Below are 16,453 nucleotides of genomic sequence, written 5' to 3' on the forward strand. Positions count from 1 at the left end.
GGGGTTTGAAGCTCTGTGCTTGCAGCGCTTAATAACTGCGTCTTTGAATGGATGTTTTGTAAGTTGGGTCTGATGGGACAATAACACATATGTGGGGGCTCAGAGCCTCAGTTCATGCAAGGTCCTGCCTCCCGCTTCCAGCTCCCCCACCCCTTGGTGCACCAGGCCCCATCCAGCTTCCCCTTCCTGCCTGTGCCCCATGACCACTGCCACACTCGGATCCCAGAAAGGGTGTGCACATGGGCAGGGAAAAGGTCAGGATTGGGGCCTGTGCCCTGAGGCATCTCAGGGCAGGGTATGGCAGCAGCTGCCCCCCATGCCTTTCTCTCCTCCTGGGCTGGCACCCCAAGGCATGGCTGGTGGGCAACTGGCTGGAGGCCTTGACAGGGGCGATCCAGGAACCCTTATGCAGGTACAAAGAAAATCCCAGCTTGGAGGTGCAAAGATCCTTGGGAGTGACCTGTCTGCCGTATGCTGGGGCAGTGGCTTGAGGGGGAGATGCCTGGCTGGACTGTAGGTAGGTCCAGAGGCTGGAGGGACAAGGAACTTGGCAAGCACCGGCCAGGGGTCCCCAGATGCCAGTGACAGGGATCTGTGTCTCTTATGCTCAGCTTGGGGCACCCTCCTGGATGAGCCACAGAATACAAATTACAGGTCAGTGATTCCACACATATGCAGAATGTGCTATTTGCATTTAAAACTGCCATGGCACAATATAAAAGAGGAGTATGAAAATTCACAATAGTTTAAAATTTTTTCTTAAAACATTAAGTAGCAAATAACACAATAAACAGAGAGACAGAGACCTTGGAAGAGAGGACAAGTCTTTTACTGTACTTTTAATGGTACTTGTTTCCTGCTTTTTGAACAAAGAGCCCTACATTTCTATTTCGCACTGGGCCCTACAAATTATACTTAACATGTTTATCAAAGTGGTCCTGCTGGGATTGATCTGTGGGGATACCACAAAGTCATGGATATCAGTTTCTGATTGTTTCGATAATATCATTTGTCTTTGATGGCACTGCATTATCAACTGTGTGATAAACCTGCAATAAAGTAGCCAACAATACAGGAGCGGTTTCTTCCCATGTATTATTAACCCTTCATAATTCGGTCTTATTTCATTAAGCCGAAAAGATTAGCATCGCTAGGAAAACATCACATGCAAAATGTGGCAGGCACAGCAAACACTGCTAATTCATATTAGAAGTCAGACACGTTAAAAAAAAAAAAAAGATCCGTCAAAACTAAAATAAGTTTCCTTCCAGGGTGGGGTATGTTTCAACAAGTTTTAGCCTAGATCAGATTTCTCAAGCGCGCACTACTGACATCTTGTGACGGGCACTGCCCTGTGCATCGTAGTCCCATTACATGCAGGCAGTCCCCGCCCCCCCATGATCAGTCTCCAAACACTGCCAAATGTCCCCCGCGGGGGGGCAGCGGAATCACCCCTCCTTAAGGACTGCCGGCTTAGACAGACTGATGAAATGGGGAGTAAAAGACCATCAGAGAGCAAAACCCGGTGAGACTGATGTTCTCTCTTCTTCTGCCAATGCCTGTGAATCATAAATACACCGACTCCCTCAACTAAGAGATCAACAAATGCAAGAAACATAAATATAGGAAAACTAAAGAATTCTTTTATTTAGGGAGTCACAGGTGGGTGAATGACAGCCAGCTCATACACTCTCAAATAGGATAAAAAGGAAGACTTCAGACATCACCGTGAAGAACTTCACCAAAGGTGACAGATTGGCACTGCAGACCAATGGGATACTTACAAGCGAGATGTCCCAGCAGTAGCGACCGATCTGTATCCAAGGATACAGGAACATGTACAACCTTGAATCTAGGCACGACTATCGCAAGCACAACACTCAGTAGTTCAAAGCTACCCCTAAGTACTTTTTTCTCCCTGACGTTATTTTCCCCCAACATTTAGAATGTAACGCTTCCCGTTCCAGTAGTAATCACACCCAGCATTAAAAGCCCAACCCACAAAGAAAATGTCATTCTTGCTATGAAGTGTTCTTTAAAAAAAAAAAAAAAAAGAAAGAGAAATGAAAGGTGTGGGCATTTTGTACAATGGGTGCAGAAGAACCAGCAAGGCCTGCCTCACTGTACAAAATGGCACGGCTCACGGAACCAGGTGAGTAAAGCTACAGCAGTTGAGTATCAGTCTTTCGAGGGCAGGCAGTGTTCAATACGGACACAGCTCTGTGTCTCTGCGAGGCTAGAGGCTAGCGCATGCCCAGAATCTGTCTGCTTTTCAGCTGGTAATTTTTTTCAATATCTGACAACGCTTGAGCGCGGAGCTGAGCAGCATGAATCCTTTTCTTCAGGTCTTTGCACTTGGATTTGGAGGGGAGCAGACTCTCAGAATTCTCACTCCTCTTGACATTCTCTTTACTTTCCCCACTGAAATGAACTTTCTTAATTATCGAGGATGGAAGATCAAAAAGTTCTTTAGAAAGAAAAAAAAAAGGGTAAGTTCAGCCTCTCCTTACTTAGCCGATTTCTCAAATACATTTATTCTCTTTTTCTCTTTTTTGGATGTTTTACTTATTTTTGAGGGAGAGAGAGAGAGAAAATGCACCAGCACGAGTGGGGAGGGGCAGAGAGAGAGAATCCCAAGCAGGCTCCACACGGTCAGTGCAGAGCCTGACATGGGGCTCAAACTCAGGAACCGTGAATCGTGTCCTGAGCCGACATCAAGAGTTGGCTGCTTCACCGACTGAGCCACCCACGTAGGTGCTCCCCAAAATATTTATTCAGTTCATATTTGAAATCTGGGGACCTGTGTTATTTTCTCTGGGATAGGGGGTGAGGGGCATGATGCTGGCAGAAATCAATCAACCTTTTAACCCACAGCATTGAAAAATAATCCTGAAATGTGCCAAGGAACATGTTTTATCCTCTTAACAATCAACTCTTAAGGTTAAATGCATTGGGGATTATGGGCCACAACCAAAACTTTTGGAAATCAATGTGATTTATTTCTACCCTTGAAAACAAGTGCCATTCTACCTAGAACACATAACTTCCAGAAAAGTAAGAAGCAGAAGGTCTTTCTTACAGATGGCACCTATAGTTTGGGTTAAACATTCAAGAACACTCGTTTCAAAGCAGCTTAACGACCAGAAACTTGTTTCAAAAGGGACCTGAGCAAAGTCAGCATGGAAGAGATAAATATGTGAATTGTAGCTTTTACATGAAGAAAAATTTGCGTGAGGTGGCTACACTATTGGCTACTGACAGAACTATCTGGGAGTGGCGACTTGCAGTTTTGAATTCCAGAATCTTCTTATTTTTCCTTTGTGTTCGTTTAAAGGAAATACGTTCAAATATTTACTGAGCTCACTGTACAGGCCATCGTGGACTAAAGGCCCCATTCCGGTAGGGGGAGACGGACCACAAACAAGTAAACTAGCACGTGTGAGGAGTATCTGAGGTGATATGTGGGGGAAAAGTAACACTGGAAAGGGAGACAGAAGTGCTGGGGGATCAAAGCTGCAGAGTAAGGGGACTTTTGAGCAGAGACAAGGAAGAAGCCAGGTGGCTCTCTGGAGGAAGATGTTCTAGGTGGAACAAATGGAAGGCCCTGGGGTAGGAGCTGGCTGCACAGAGAAATGCTGCCTTCCAGTTGTCCTGGGACCTCCTATTTCTTTTTTTTTTTTAATTTTTTTTTTTTAACGTTTATTTATTTTTGAGACAGAGAGAGACAGAGCATGAACGGGGGGAGGGTCAGAGAGAGAGAGGGAGACACAGAATCTGAAACAGGCTCCAGGCTCTGAGCGGTCAGCACAGAGCCCGATGCGGGACTCGAACTCACGGACCGTGAGATCATGACCTGAGCCGAAGTCGGACACTTTAACCTACCAAGCCACCCAGGCGCCCCTGGGACCTCCTATTTCATAGTGTTCCTGCTGCAAAGCAAACCTGATTGCTTTTACACTTAACTCCACTGTTTGAAAGATATCCACCCTTATTGTCACCAATACCTGTACATTCATAAGCCAACCATTTACACTGTAAATCCTATTGATGGGATAGTTCTATAAGAAAGAAGTGTTTAGAAAAAGAATTAGTATTTCCCAAAGTTAGCATTTCATTAAATAGACTAAGAGCTTTTAAAGAGAGGCTGCTGCTTACTGAGATGAGTTTGACGCATTACATCTTCCTCCATGTGAATTTTCTAGCCCGAGGGTGGGGAGAGGATACTTCCAGCCATCCTGAGTGCCCAGGGCACCGTTTCCTCCTGCTTTGTTTATTTTATGACTCTGATAGGCTCGGTGCTTTTGGTGCTTTCAGTGCTCAGAGCCATAAAGTACCTCCTAGCCCCAAGGGGACACTTGATTCCTAAAGCTCACTGTAATGTAAGTATTCCCCACGATGTGCAACAAGGTGGATCCCGACTATTTATACATCCTGCACTGAAATGCATCATCCTGCTTGAGCTCTCTTCTGCCTTTGTTCAGACTCTCAGGGCAAGATGTAAATCAAGTCCTTCCCTGGAGGAGACGACCCAGCAGGGCCTTCTATAACTCTGGACAACAGGTTTGATGCATGAAACTCACCCAGATGAACATTTCTCCTCACTCTACCACATTGATTACAATTTCAGCCTACTTTGTCTTGGGGTGGGGGGGGGCATAAAGAGAAAAGCTGGAATAAATATCATAAAAATACTGAAATAATAGGTAGCAATAGTGAGAAAAAAGAAGTTATTTCAAAAGAGATGAAGCCTAAATTTTATATAATTCTTGTTTCATTTACTTCCATCACTTACCACTATAATATTATTATAACCATCAAACTAACTTAGTTTTGTCTGTTCCATTTACAAAATGCTATCATGCTCACTGAAGTAACCAGATGCTCTCTCAATTTCTTCCAGGTGGAAATGGTAGCCCTCACAAACTCTGTCCTACATGGTAGGAGGGAGCCATAAGAACTCTGCCTAAGTTTCACTGGAAAATTCAGATACTCGATTTTTAAAACCAACAAAACACTTAAAAAAAATAATTTATGTCACATAGAAATTTAGAGAAAAGAGGTTTAACACTTTGCACTTTCCATAATCTTAAAGAGTAGGGTATGGGGTGCCTGGGTGGCCTAGTCGGTTAAGCGTCCGACTTCGGCTCAGGTCATGATCTCACGGTCTGTGAGTTCGAGCCCCGCGTCGGGCTCTGTGCTGACAGCTCAGACCCTGGAGCCTGCTTCGGATTCTGTGTCTGCCCGTCCCCTGCTCATGTTCTGTCTCTGTCTCAAAAATAAATAAAAACATTAAAAAAAAATTTTTTTTTTAAAAAGTAGGGTAAATAAGACGTAGGGTTTCTGTGAAATGGAGAAGGCCCATTAGACTGGCTCGCTGATACACCCACCAACCACTTCTCACTGGAGCACAGCGACAGGCCAGGGCCCACGAAGGCAGAGCCCTGGGAAGGCTGACTGTCTACAAACCGTCTACTCTGAATAACAAGGGAAACACAAAGGGCATACGTAGATATCAACCAACTGAATTTTCACAAATACAGGTTTCAATTTTTTAAATGTTCATTTATTTATTTATTTATTTATTTTTAGACAAAGAGCGAGAGGAGGAGGGGCAGAGAGAGAGAATCCCAAGCAGGCTCTGCATTGTCAGCGCAGAGCCCAACACGGGGCTCAATCTCACAAACTGTGAGATCATGACCTGAGCCAGAATCAAGAGTTATACGCTTAACCAACCAAGCCATCCAGGCGCCCCAAATACATGTTTCAATTTGCAGGGGTCTTAGCAAAGACCCAAAAGTGATGGCCTATTCTACAGTTAGTTTATCACACCTTTTAAGCTATACTTTTTTTTTTTTTTTTTTTGAGAGAGCGGGAAAGAAGGAGAGCACAAATGGGGGAGAAGTGGTGGGGGGGGCAGGGAGAGGGAGAGAGAGAGAGAGAGAGAGAGAGGGAGAGAGTATCCCAAGCAGGCTCCACGCTGTCAGTTCAGAGCCTGACGTAGGACTCAAACTCCCAAACTATGAGATCATGACCTGAGCCAAAATCAAAAGTCAATGTTTAACCAGCTGAGCCACCCAGGTGCCCCTAAGCCATACTTTCTATGAAAGATGTGGCACATATTATCTGCGCATGTGGCAAGAGTAAAATGCTAGGAGTTTTGCTTGAAAATGAAGAGAAATGTATAGTAATTTTGGTAATATACCAAAAGAAAAATCTGAAATGCACAACATTTTTTTAAGTGTCCTAGCTTTAAAATCTAAGTGGAAAAAAACTAAACATGTAGTTTCGTGAGGTAAATAAAATTGAAGATGAAATCATTATGGCTCATTGCCTCAAGTCTATGAACCCAGTAAGTAAATCGTTGCTATAACAAAATTATTTCTATTAAGATGCATATATTCAATGAACTCCATCTTAAAATACGAGACTTCATAAATTAAAAGGGCTACCAAAGCCCCGCGGCAGCGACACCGGTGCCATTTCTTCATCTGTGGTGGCAGCCTCTGTTTGCGGAGCGAATTCTCATACCTGGACCCCCCGCCAGACACAGCAACTTCTGCTCCTTCAGCAGGCTGTAGTTCTTCAACAGACTCTCTGCCCTAGCCAGCTTGTCCTCTGCCAGTCTCTCACGGACACAAAGCTCACGTTCCTTCTCTTTAAAAAGGCAATGGAACAAGAAAGATATTAACAAGTGGCTGTGGGTTTAAGACGGTTCACATTTGGTAATCCTACCACTTGTCCTCATCACGCAGCCTAGCACGCCTGACCAGCAGTGCAAAAGGTTCCGTACCATAAACCCTGGTCAACCTATTGCTAGGTTTTGATTCAGTGCTTTAGTATGTTGTGTGTTGTCTTAGGTTTTCTCGTAAGGACTGGTTTAAGCACAAATACAAGGTCAGCATCAACTTTTGGTCGTGTTGTCTGAGAGGAACTCATTTGGGAAAATAAACAACGAAAGCCATCTCTGCTCTGCACTGAAAGCAGGCAATAGTCCACTTTCCGGGCATTGCCTAGCCTCACAGAACAAACCCTCCTTCTTCTGGGTCAATGAGAGCACCCAAATAGAAGCAGAAATAAACCACAACTCGGGAGGTACTTCTTTAGATCAGTAACGAAGGCTATTTTTTTAATTCATGGCCCAGAATTCAGAAAGTTCAGACTTCAGTTGCTCTATGAAACCACAAAACATTGGGAAAGGTTTTAATGAGTTTTTGTTTTACAAATTCTTTTGACAAAAGCATCAAAAAAAGGTTTCTGGGTAAGCGCAGGTTATACTCCTCCAGAAAGCAGAGCTCACAGCACTAAACAATTATCATCAGGAAGTAAAAACATGAATGCATGTATGGGATGCCTTGTACGTTCATTTAAATAGAATGCTATCTCTCGGCTGCGTGTGCATAAAGCCGCAGAAGCAAAATCAAGTGAGCCGTGAGGGTGACGGGAGACGGTCATGACTCCATCTCCTGGCCCTTGACATTAACATGAAGAGCCTCGCTGCTGTTGCTACTTTGCTTAATCTACATCCTGGGTAGCAGCTCTTACTTTGGTGAAGTAGACAGACTTTCGGCATCAAAAACTAATTAGTACCTAATCAATTACTACTCAAGACTAAGACTTACAGACCTAGAACATCTTTACCCACATGCTTTAATGAATTGCCCAAACATATCTAGTCCCACATGCAATAGAGTTTTACATCTGGGCTGTGCTGGGCCAGCCATATCAGAAGATAGAAGCGATGGTTTTTATTATGGAAGGCAGCAAATGCTTAAACCCTCTTTTCCGATGGAAACGGTGTAGGGTATAAATATATTAAAGAAGAGAAAGAAAAAGTAGCTCCACAGTAACATATAATGGCTACTGCGTCAGGGTCATCACAGTCAGTGACCGACACTATAAGAGCACTCGATCTGAAAGAAAGAGGCTCAACAGGGAAATGCTGGCAAGCTTCATTTACTATTTTCCAATACGTATTTCGGTGTCTCAGGATTTATCAGAATGCTCTGATAGAACATCCACATATCAAATACTCTGTTCAGAGAGATCTCACACACATCAGCCCTCTGTGGCGCTCCCTTGCTTCGCCCCCATTCAGACTTACGCTCCAGCCTTTCTTCTCGTGCTTTGAGGGCTCGCTCCCGCTCCTGTAACTGTATTTCCTTTAGTTTCAGCTCTCCCGAGACAGGGCTGGAATCCTGTACCTTCTCCGGTTCCAACCGCCGCCCTCTTCTCTCAGGATTTCTTCTTTGCTCTTCTGCAACTAAGTCTGCTATCAAAGGATTCTCAAGAATTTCTTCAACAGAAGGTCGATGGTAATCCTGGGGGGAACAATGTTCAGTGTTGCAGTCAGATTTCATAACAGAATACTCATCTGAAAAGAGCAGGTATGTTAAAAACAGCATACATTTCTAAGACAAAAGAAAGGGCTTTATGGATGGGTCTTAAACACCTAGAAAGGTGAAGTTTACTAGTGGCTTTAACCCATGAGGTTCTGGGTCCACAAGGTAATGCAGACGTTAACTAACCTTTGTTCCCCCTTAACCTTTCAATCCCTAAGTTGGTGCTTGGTGGCATGCCAGGGCTGCTTTAGGGCAAGTGCTGCCCTTGTATCTCAAAACTACTTTAAGCAAGACCCTCCCTTGCCCACCTTCAGTCCTATTATTTCACCATTTTCCTTCTTTGTAATTCCACAGCATTTAACTCCTACTCTCACATCAACCTGACCCTAGGACATCTTCCTCCCCATCCCAGGACCAGGTCTTTTCCACACAATCTCTTTATTTATTTCCCCTCCCCCACTCCATCTCTGGTCTCTAATCTCTCGGCTGGAGCGAGAGGCTGGGTAATGAAGTTTGATTTGTGGCCCCTTCCCTTACCACCTGCCGCGTTCAGGTAGGCAAGGAAACCAAGGATTTGGAGCTTTTCTGCAATCCTGTTTTGCTAGCCACCATCTGTTAGTGTGGCAGAGAGAGGGAGGAGGCACGAAGAAAGCACAGAAGGTAGGCCGGCAAGGACGCACCACTTGCCAAATTTACATGTTTTCACTTCCCTTAACAGAGTAGATTTAGCTGAGGAACTATAGCTAATGCTTCTTCAGTCACATTGCTTCAAGAGAGAAATTGAGAGATAGAAGTAGACAATGTAATCTTACACTCTTTACCTTTAAATTTAACATCCTTGTAATAATGTCATTCAATTCATCAGAGTAACGATATGGAATTCGCCTGAATTTGCCTTCTCTAATCTTCCCAGCTAGTTCTTTCTGGTTGAAAGCTGTAAACGGAGGCCTGGGGAAAATTTTTTTTAATGTAGAAATGAAAATATATAATAGGAGCCAAATCAAAAGCACAGTTTAAGCTGCAGTTTGTGTTCATGTTTCTTCTGGGATTGTCATCCCTAGCTAAGCTGCCCACCCTTGGCATTACTGACATTCAGGGTCACATGATGTTTGTTAGGGAGGCTGTCCTGTGCATGTGGTATGTTTCGTAGCATTGCTGGCCTCTATTCACGAGATGCCGGAGCTCTCCCTAGCTGTGACACCCGAAAATGCCTCCAGATATTGTCAAATGTCCCCTGGAGGACAAAATTGTTTCCTGAGAACCACTGCTCTACAGAATAGTTTAGAAGGAAAAAAAGAGGAGGCAAAGAAAAAAAATGGCAAAGAATGGGAGCTCTTTTTAGTTCTCCAGATTCCCAGGCCTCTCCCCTGGATTTTTGTTTCATTTCTTCCACAAGTCTGGACGATGTGCTCTCCCTTGAGCTAAGTATCAGTCTAGCAAGGGAAGCATCTTTCCAGGTTAAAAGCATGAACCAGCCTCAGGGGTTATATTATTAATTTGCAAATAATTTTTTTAACCCATCCATCTATGTTAATTTTAACCCAACATATGATTCTTTCAGGCTCAAATATGCATGGATGCTCAAAAAGCTGAACCCAGTGAAAGGGGACAAACCTTTGTGAGTATAAACTTCAGACCAGAAGGCTGTTTTCCTCACACTTACATTAATGCACACAATTCATACAGCAAACAACCCAGCGACCAGATGTCCGATTTCTCATTGTAGGACATGCAATTCATCTGCTCCTAAAGGGGGAAACAAGGGTAAAAATGTAGGAGGAGTGAAAAGTTTATTTTGTTTTAAAACTTACAAAATAACCTGAAACAAAAATGGAACCTTAACATTTGGTAATATTGCCCTGGAAAAGAAAAAAGGAAAAAAAAAGGAAAACATTTTATATCTGTACAAAAATATCAGATTCAAAAGACAGATCCAGTTTATGTCAGATCTTATATCACAGTAATGAAGATGGTACTTTATATTTTATCTTCAAATTTATAATGGAAAAAAGGCAATGATCTTATCCTAATATACTTTGTCGCATATAATTCATTCACTTCATTTCACTCACATTCATTTCACTTTCACATTCATTTCACTCACAAATGTTATTGTGTTACAATAGATCAGGTGCTGATAATTCAAAGGTGACTATGAGACCTCTACCCTCAAGGCATGCATAATGTAGAAACTCCATTTTGAAAGAACCAGAGCAAAAAATAAAATAAAATAAAATAAAATAAAATAAAATAAAATAAAAACCCAGAGAAAATTTCAGAATAACCAAAACATACATCTGGTGCACATGTAAATGGATATAGACATAAATGGCTAATTGAATTATCCATGTATGTATTTTTCTCTTAGTCCACAGTATAAATCACAGTATTAACTAGTATTCTCATTTCCTATTTTAAGTATTTTCCTTTCTTCCACACTTACAGTATTAGTCTACCATAGTTCTTATTGTCAACAATGGGCACAGAAGTAGTACCAAAACCTTCAGGAAGCTTCTTGGTGTTCTAAACTCCAACAGGTGAGTCTGATACCACTTCCTGACAATCAATGCCTTAGGGAAGGCTGAACCGATCTAATTACAAGGGCAGGAGGGAAAAGGAACAAAAGAATTACACAGGTTTCAAATTTTCCAAGAACCACTTTTGGGTAATTTTCCTTTATGTTAAAGGCTTTCTATTTAGAATCTGATCCAGTGCGAAAACGACACTGTTCTGGCAATGTCTAATCTTAGTCAAAAACAACACATTAGTGATAGCACTTACTGCTTCAAGCTTTTAACAGCCATCAGGTAATATCTAGAGTCATAAACAGTTCATACCCTTTGACCTAGTTCATACCCTTCTGAGAGCTACATGCCAAGGAAATAACCAAAAAGGAAGAATGAATAATGCATTCAAAGGTGTGCAGAGCAGTGCTCCTTAGAATGGTAAGAAATTCTGGAAACAAAATATCTAGCAACAGAGAGAACAGAGAAGTAAAGTGGGTCCGCTGCAGCTCCACTGTAGGAAAAGGCAACAACAACAACAAAAACACAAGTACAAGAAGCTAACACTGTAAAAACACATTATCTGAAGTAAGCCCTGAATCTCCATGCACAAGAATCATCTAGAGAGTCTACTGAAAGGCAATGTTCAAAATGAAAAGTGGAAGGGAAAAAAAAGCGCAGAGTGCAAGAACTGGTCCAGACACCCAGAGATCCAGATGGATCCGGATCCATCTGCATCTGGGTTTGGGGCCCAGGGCTCTGCGTCTTGAACAAACACTCTAAATGAGTCCGAGGTGTTATACAGGGCCCATGTTGCTTTTGAGAACAGAGACAAAACCTATTACATCTTCGTAATCCCAGAACTTGGCACATGGTAGCCATTCAATAAAAGCTTCACTTTAATTGTTGATATGGAGGAGTTTAAGAGTCTGGTGGTCCATTTGGAAAAACTATAAATTCCAAACGAACAGTATTCATTCCTGACTATTGTATATTACTAAGCAAACAAATAAACAAAACCCTCAATTTCCCTGCACTGAATGCTTAGCGTTAGGATGTTTAAAAAGTATCTAAGTTCTGAAATACTTACAGGAGACATATAATAGGGTGTGCCAACAAATGTTTTTGCAAAACTCGTATCATGGTTTAATATTCTAGCTAGCCCAAAGTCTCCAAGTTTAACGTTTTGCTTGCCATCCAGGAAAACGTTGGCTGGTTTCAGATCCCGATGCAGCACGGTATGACCACTGTCGCTTCGTCTGTGACATTCCTTTAGGGCCAGCGTCAACTGAGTCATCACTCGAAGAACAAATTCTTCATCTAAGTATTGTCTGAAACCAAAGCAGTTACACAGCATATGACTTCTGAATAAGAACACTAAAAAGATGGGATAATGTGAAGTATCTAGTTTTCAGAGTGTACAACTAGGGAAATAAATTATTTTCAAGATAAGGTATGGGTGTTGATTCTAAAGGGCTGTGGACTCACAGAACAAATACAAGAACAGTCTTCCACATAACTAACTACTTCATCCCCAATCCTAAACTAGGATGCTTAACAGAAATGAAACTTGGCCCATTTTCAGCTTACATTTAAAAGATGAATTTACCTTTCTTTGGTTCCCTTTGTAATTATGCTAGCCAGGTCCCCTCCTTCGCAATATTCCATTACAATGTACAGTGTGGTGTTGGTTCGGTCAATAATTCGATCATAGTAACGGACAATGTTCGGATGTTTCAGTTCACGGAGTAAATTCACTTCAGAAACAAGCATCTGTTTCTCAGCTTCTGTCATGGAGCCATAGTCAAGTTCTTTCCAAACTAGTATCTGAAGTAAGAATTTCCAAGGTATGAATGAACTCATTACATACTCAAAGACAAAGAATGAACGTTCCAAAATTTTAAACTTTTAAAAGTTACTTCTCTCAGGGGCGCCTGGATGGTTCAGTCGGTTAAGTGTCTGACTTTGGCTCAGGTCATGATCTCACGGTTCATGAGTTTGAGCTGTGCATCGGTCTCTGTGCTGACAGTTCAGAGCCTGGAGCCTGCTTCGGATTCTGTGTCTCCCTCATTCTCTGCCCCTCCCCAGCTAGTGCATGGTCTCTGTCCCTCAATAATAAATAAACATTAAAAAAAATTTTTTTAAGTTACTTCTCTATTAAATAGATCACAACTGTCATTACCATCTAATTTAGTTCAATGAACTTAAGAAACCCGAGTTCATTTCCATAAACTTCCCCTAGTTTTCAAGGGGTAAATGATGCCATGGGAGAGAGGTGGAGTCACATTAGGCCTCCTCCAACCCCCTACCCTCAGTTGCTTTGTGGCACGGTAGCAAAAGGTACTTGGGTCAAAGCTGGAGCAGAGGCAAAGTCCCTGACCATTCCCACTGTCCAACCGGTCAAAGTTTTCCAGGGTGAGAGCCCTTAGTAAAGATCCTTCCGTCACCAGCCAGGCAGTTTCCTCTCCATTGTTTCCTCCTGTATAAGGTCTACCTACACACACTGGAAAATAACAATCCAATAATCCAAGTAATGGATATTTTAAGTGAGTTCTGACTGCAAGACAAAAAGCTCCAGGTTCTGGGGGTCCTGCCTCTTTCCCACGTCCGAGAGGGATACTCTTCTCTGAACAGAACTCAAGACTCAGCCACCTGTCACTAAAGGGAGGCCTTTAGCAAGTCAAAGCAGGAAAGAGGGACAGGGAAGAGAAAGAAAAAAGTAGAGATACCTAGATACATCTCAAAACACGCAGTGTCCCAGCCCTTGAGCGAGCCAGGACAGACACAGACCTGGAAGAGATGGCCTCTTCCAGGCACCCCACCCTGGAGACCCACAGCCCCAGGCCTCTCGCTTTCTCGCCACCCGGGGGCCAAGGGCGCTCGCCGCGGGCGGGTGCGACCGCAGCAGGGGCGGAAACAGCGAGGCTGCCCGCGCTCACCTTGCCATCGCTCTTCCTCCGGATCTTCTGGCAGCGGCCGTAGGAGCCCGCGCCAATGGTGTACAGCACCTCGTAGTCCTCCGCCCGACTTGGCATGGCCGGGCCCCCCGGACGTTTCCCCCTGGTCTCCCGCAGATCTCTCCACCGACTCGGAGACCTGTCCTAGCCACACTACCTATCTGGCCACTTCAGTCTCCAGCCCGGTTTAACCGACGCGGGCCCCGGCCTGGCAGCCTATTGGCCCACGGTGAGGTCGCTTCGCCTCTCTGATTGGCTAAAAGAACACAACAACCTAGGCATCTTGGGAAAAGCGTTTCGCTAGGCAACCGTTGTCCGCCTAGGTGTCCGCGTCCGCCGCTATCCCCCTTCTAGGGAGAAAGGGGCGGAGCTAAGCCGAAGGCGGGCCGGGGTGGAAAGAGGGTGTGGGCGGATCTCCGCACCTCTGTCCTTCCAGCGGAGCTCGCCCAAGTAATCGAAGTCCAGAGACGTCTTCTTGGACTTCTTTGCACGCTGCTGCCACCAGCTGCCTTCTGATCTTTGCACTCTGACCCCTCACACTACCCACTCTTCTGTGCGCATGCCCTTCTCTTAGGTTCCTGAACCCCGAGCCTAGGCGGGGTCACACGGAAGACTTCGTGGGAGCTGAGAACCGAGATGAAAAGTACACAACCACTCCGAAGGGTGCGCGAACCGGGGCAGGCTATGGTTGGGGACTGTGCCAGCCACTATGCGTGTGTTGTCTCGTTTATGCCTCAACACAAACCTATAATGCAGGAATTCGTGTTGTTTCCCATGAGGAAAGGAAAGCACAGAAAAGTTAGATTATCTCTTTTAGGCCTAACGGTCGGGAAGAGAAGAATCAATTTAAAAACTGTGGATAGTCATAGAGATGATTTAAAGCTTACACATGACTTTAGGGTGTATCCATCATTAGAGAGACTACCTTTTTGAACACCAAATTTAGAGTCCTGTTGAACAAGCACAGGGTGTGTGTAAAACCTCAGGATGTGTGCAAAACCTCAATATAGAATACGGAAGTCCTGAAATACCCAGGAGAATATGGTGGCTCTGAGGCAGAGCTAGTTGAGTTTACCTTTAAGACTCCTACAAAAGGGGCCCATGGGCGGCTCAGTGGGTGAAGCATCTGAGTTTGGTTCAGGTCATGATCTCAGGGTTTGTGGGTTTAAACTCCAGTGTCAGGTTCTGTGCTGACAGCCTGGAGCCTGCTTTGGATTCTACAACTCCCTTTCTCTCTCTCTCTCTCTCTCTCTGCCCCTTCTCCGTTCACACTCTCTCTCTCCCTCTCTCTCAAAAATAAAAATAAAACATTTAAAAAAAGACTCCTATGAAAATTTCTTTTATTAGTAAAAGCTACCAAATAGGTTATCTGGGGGTGCCAAACACATAATTAATTGACAATACTTCATTAGACATAGCCTCTTCTGGGCACCCAGCTCACCCAGTCAGATGCAACAGTCCCATTTCTACCTGGGAGAGGGGGTCAGCCCTGGATGGAGCCCATTACCAGAAAGCTAATAATTTGGCAGTGCATAAATAGGTCAATTTTCTTTAAATATCTGTTCAGCATGGAATTGAAAGGAACTTGCTTTTCTATTAATAAGAATTACAAACCTCTTTATGTTAAAAATAAGGAATTTATTACATGCACTGAATATAGCATAATTGGAATTGCCAGCCAGAAGAATTTTTAAAGTAACATTCAAGAACACTGTCTTACTTCAGGGAATAAGGCCAATTTAGGTTTCAAAAGTTATGTAAGGAGCTACAAGTGGCTGAGTTAATTGGCGTTGTATTTTTTACTTTAGTACCTCTTAAAGATTGACATCCATGGGGCTCTTTGGCTGGCCTGCCCCAAATCCAGTCCTATACCTTCTCTCTGGCCACGCTTCTACTCTCATGCTTTGCCCCAATTCCCCAAACCTGGCATACTTTCTCAACTACCACCGCCACCCATGATCACCTTTGTACCTATTATACCATTTGCCTGGAATACTGTCCAACCTACTCCCTTAACCACTCCACCATCCCATGTCTGTCTAGAGGACACAACTTGTCTTTCGATATTCAATGCCAGCTTTCTTTCCTGTTTTCCAGGAAGCCTCTTCTAACGTGCTAAAACGAGCAGTTTCTCCATCTACAGTGTTCACAGACCACTTTGTACATAAGTCAACACTTACTTTATCATTATTTGTTTACATGGGTCTCATGGTAGTTCAGCTCTAAGCTCCTTGCAGCCAACATAAATCCCGGAGGCATGCAACAAATCTTTGTTAAATGAAAGTATGAGAAAGTAGCTTATTAATAATCATTCAAGGATTTGATGTGAGCCCTGAAGTGCTCATGTTTCAAGTGCCCCAGCCCGATGGCAGAGAATATTGGGGAAAATCCATCCCAAGATTATGGAGAGGGGCCTCTAGACACATATGTTCATTGAAAAAAATATTTATATTTGTTGAGCACTTACTACGTGCCAGGCATATAAATAGGCATCTATATGCTAGGTGGTCATTAAAGAAGAGACAGGGGAGGGTGGACAGGTGGAAAGCGGGTGTGGGTGGGTCTCTGCAACACTGTCCTTCCCATGGAGATCGCCCAGGTAATCGAGTCAGGGGCAGGACAATGTAGCAGAGACCACTAGCCACTAGAGCAG

General features: G+C 43.7%; 1 protein-coding gene across 1 annotated transcript; it reads right to left on the reverse strand.

The window, feature by feature from the left end:
* Nucleotides 1-1,623: 1,623 nt before the first annotated feature.
* Nucleotides 1,624-14,276, reverse strand: NEK2 (NIMA related kinase 2). Its single transcript, XM_015062921.3, has 8 exons — nt 13,783-14,276; nt 12,453-12,670; nt 11,934-12,174; nt 10,003-10,085; nt 9,161-9,287; nt 8,102-8,318; nt 6,529-6,654; nt 1,624-2,467 (listed from the first exon to the last, which is right to left on the reverse strand). Exons 1-8 carry the CDS (start codon nt 13,876-13,878, stop codon nt 2,244-2,246), a joined length of 1,332 nt encoding a protein of 443 aa, XP_014918407.1. The 5' UTR covers nt 13,879-14,276; the 3' UTR covers nt 1,624-2,243.
* Nucleotides 14,277-16,453: the final 2,177 nt, after the last annotated feature.

The sequence above is a fragment of the Acinonyx jubatus genome, chromosome E4 (genome assembly GCF_027475565.1).
Source record: "Acinonyx jubatus isolate Ajub_Pintada_27869175 chromosome E4, VMU_Ajub_asm_v1.0, whole genome shotgun sequence".
NCBI classification, from domain to species: Eukaryota; Metazoa; Chordata; class Mammalia; order Carnivora; family Felidae; genus Acinonyx; species Acinonyx jubatus.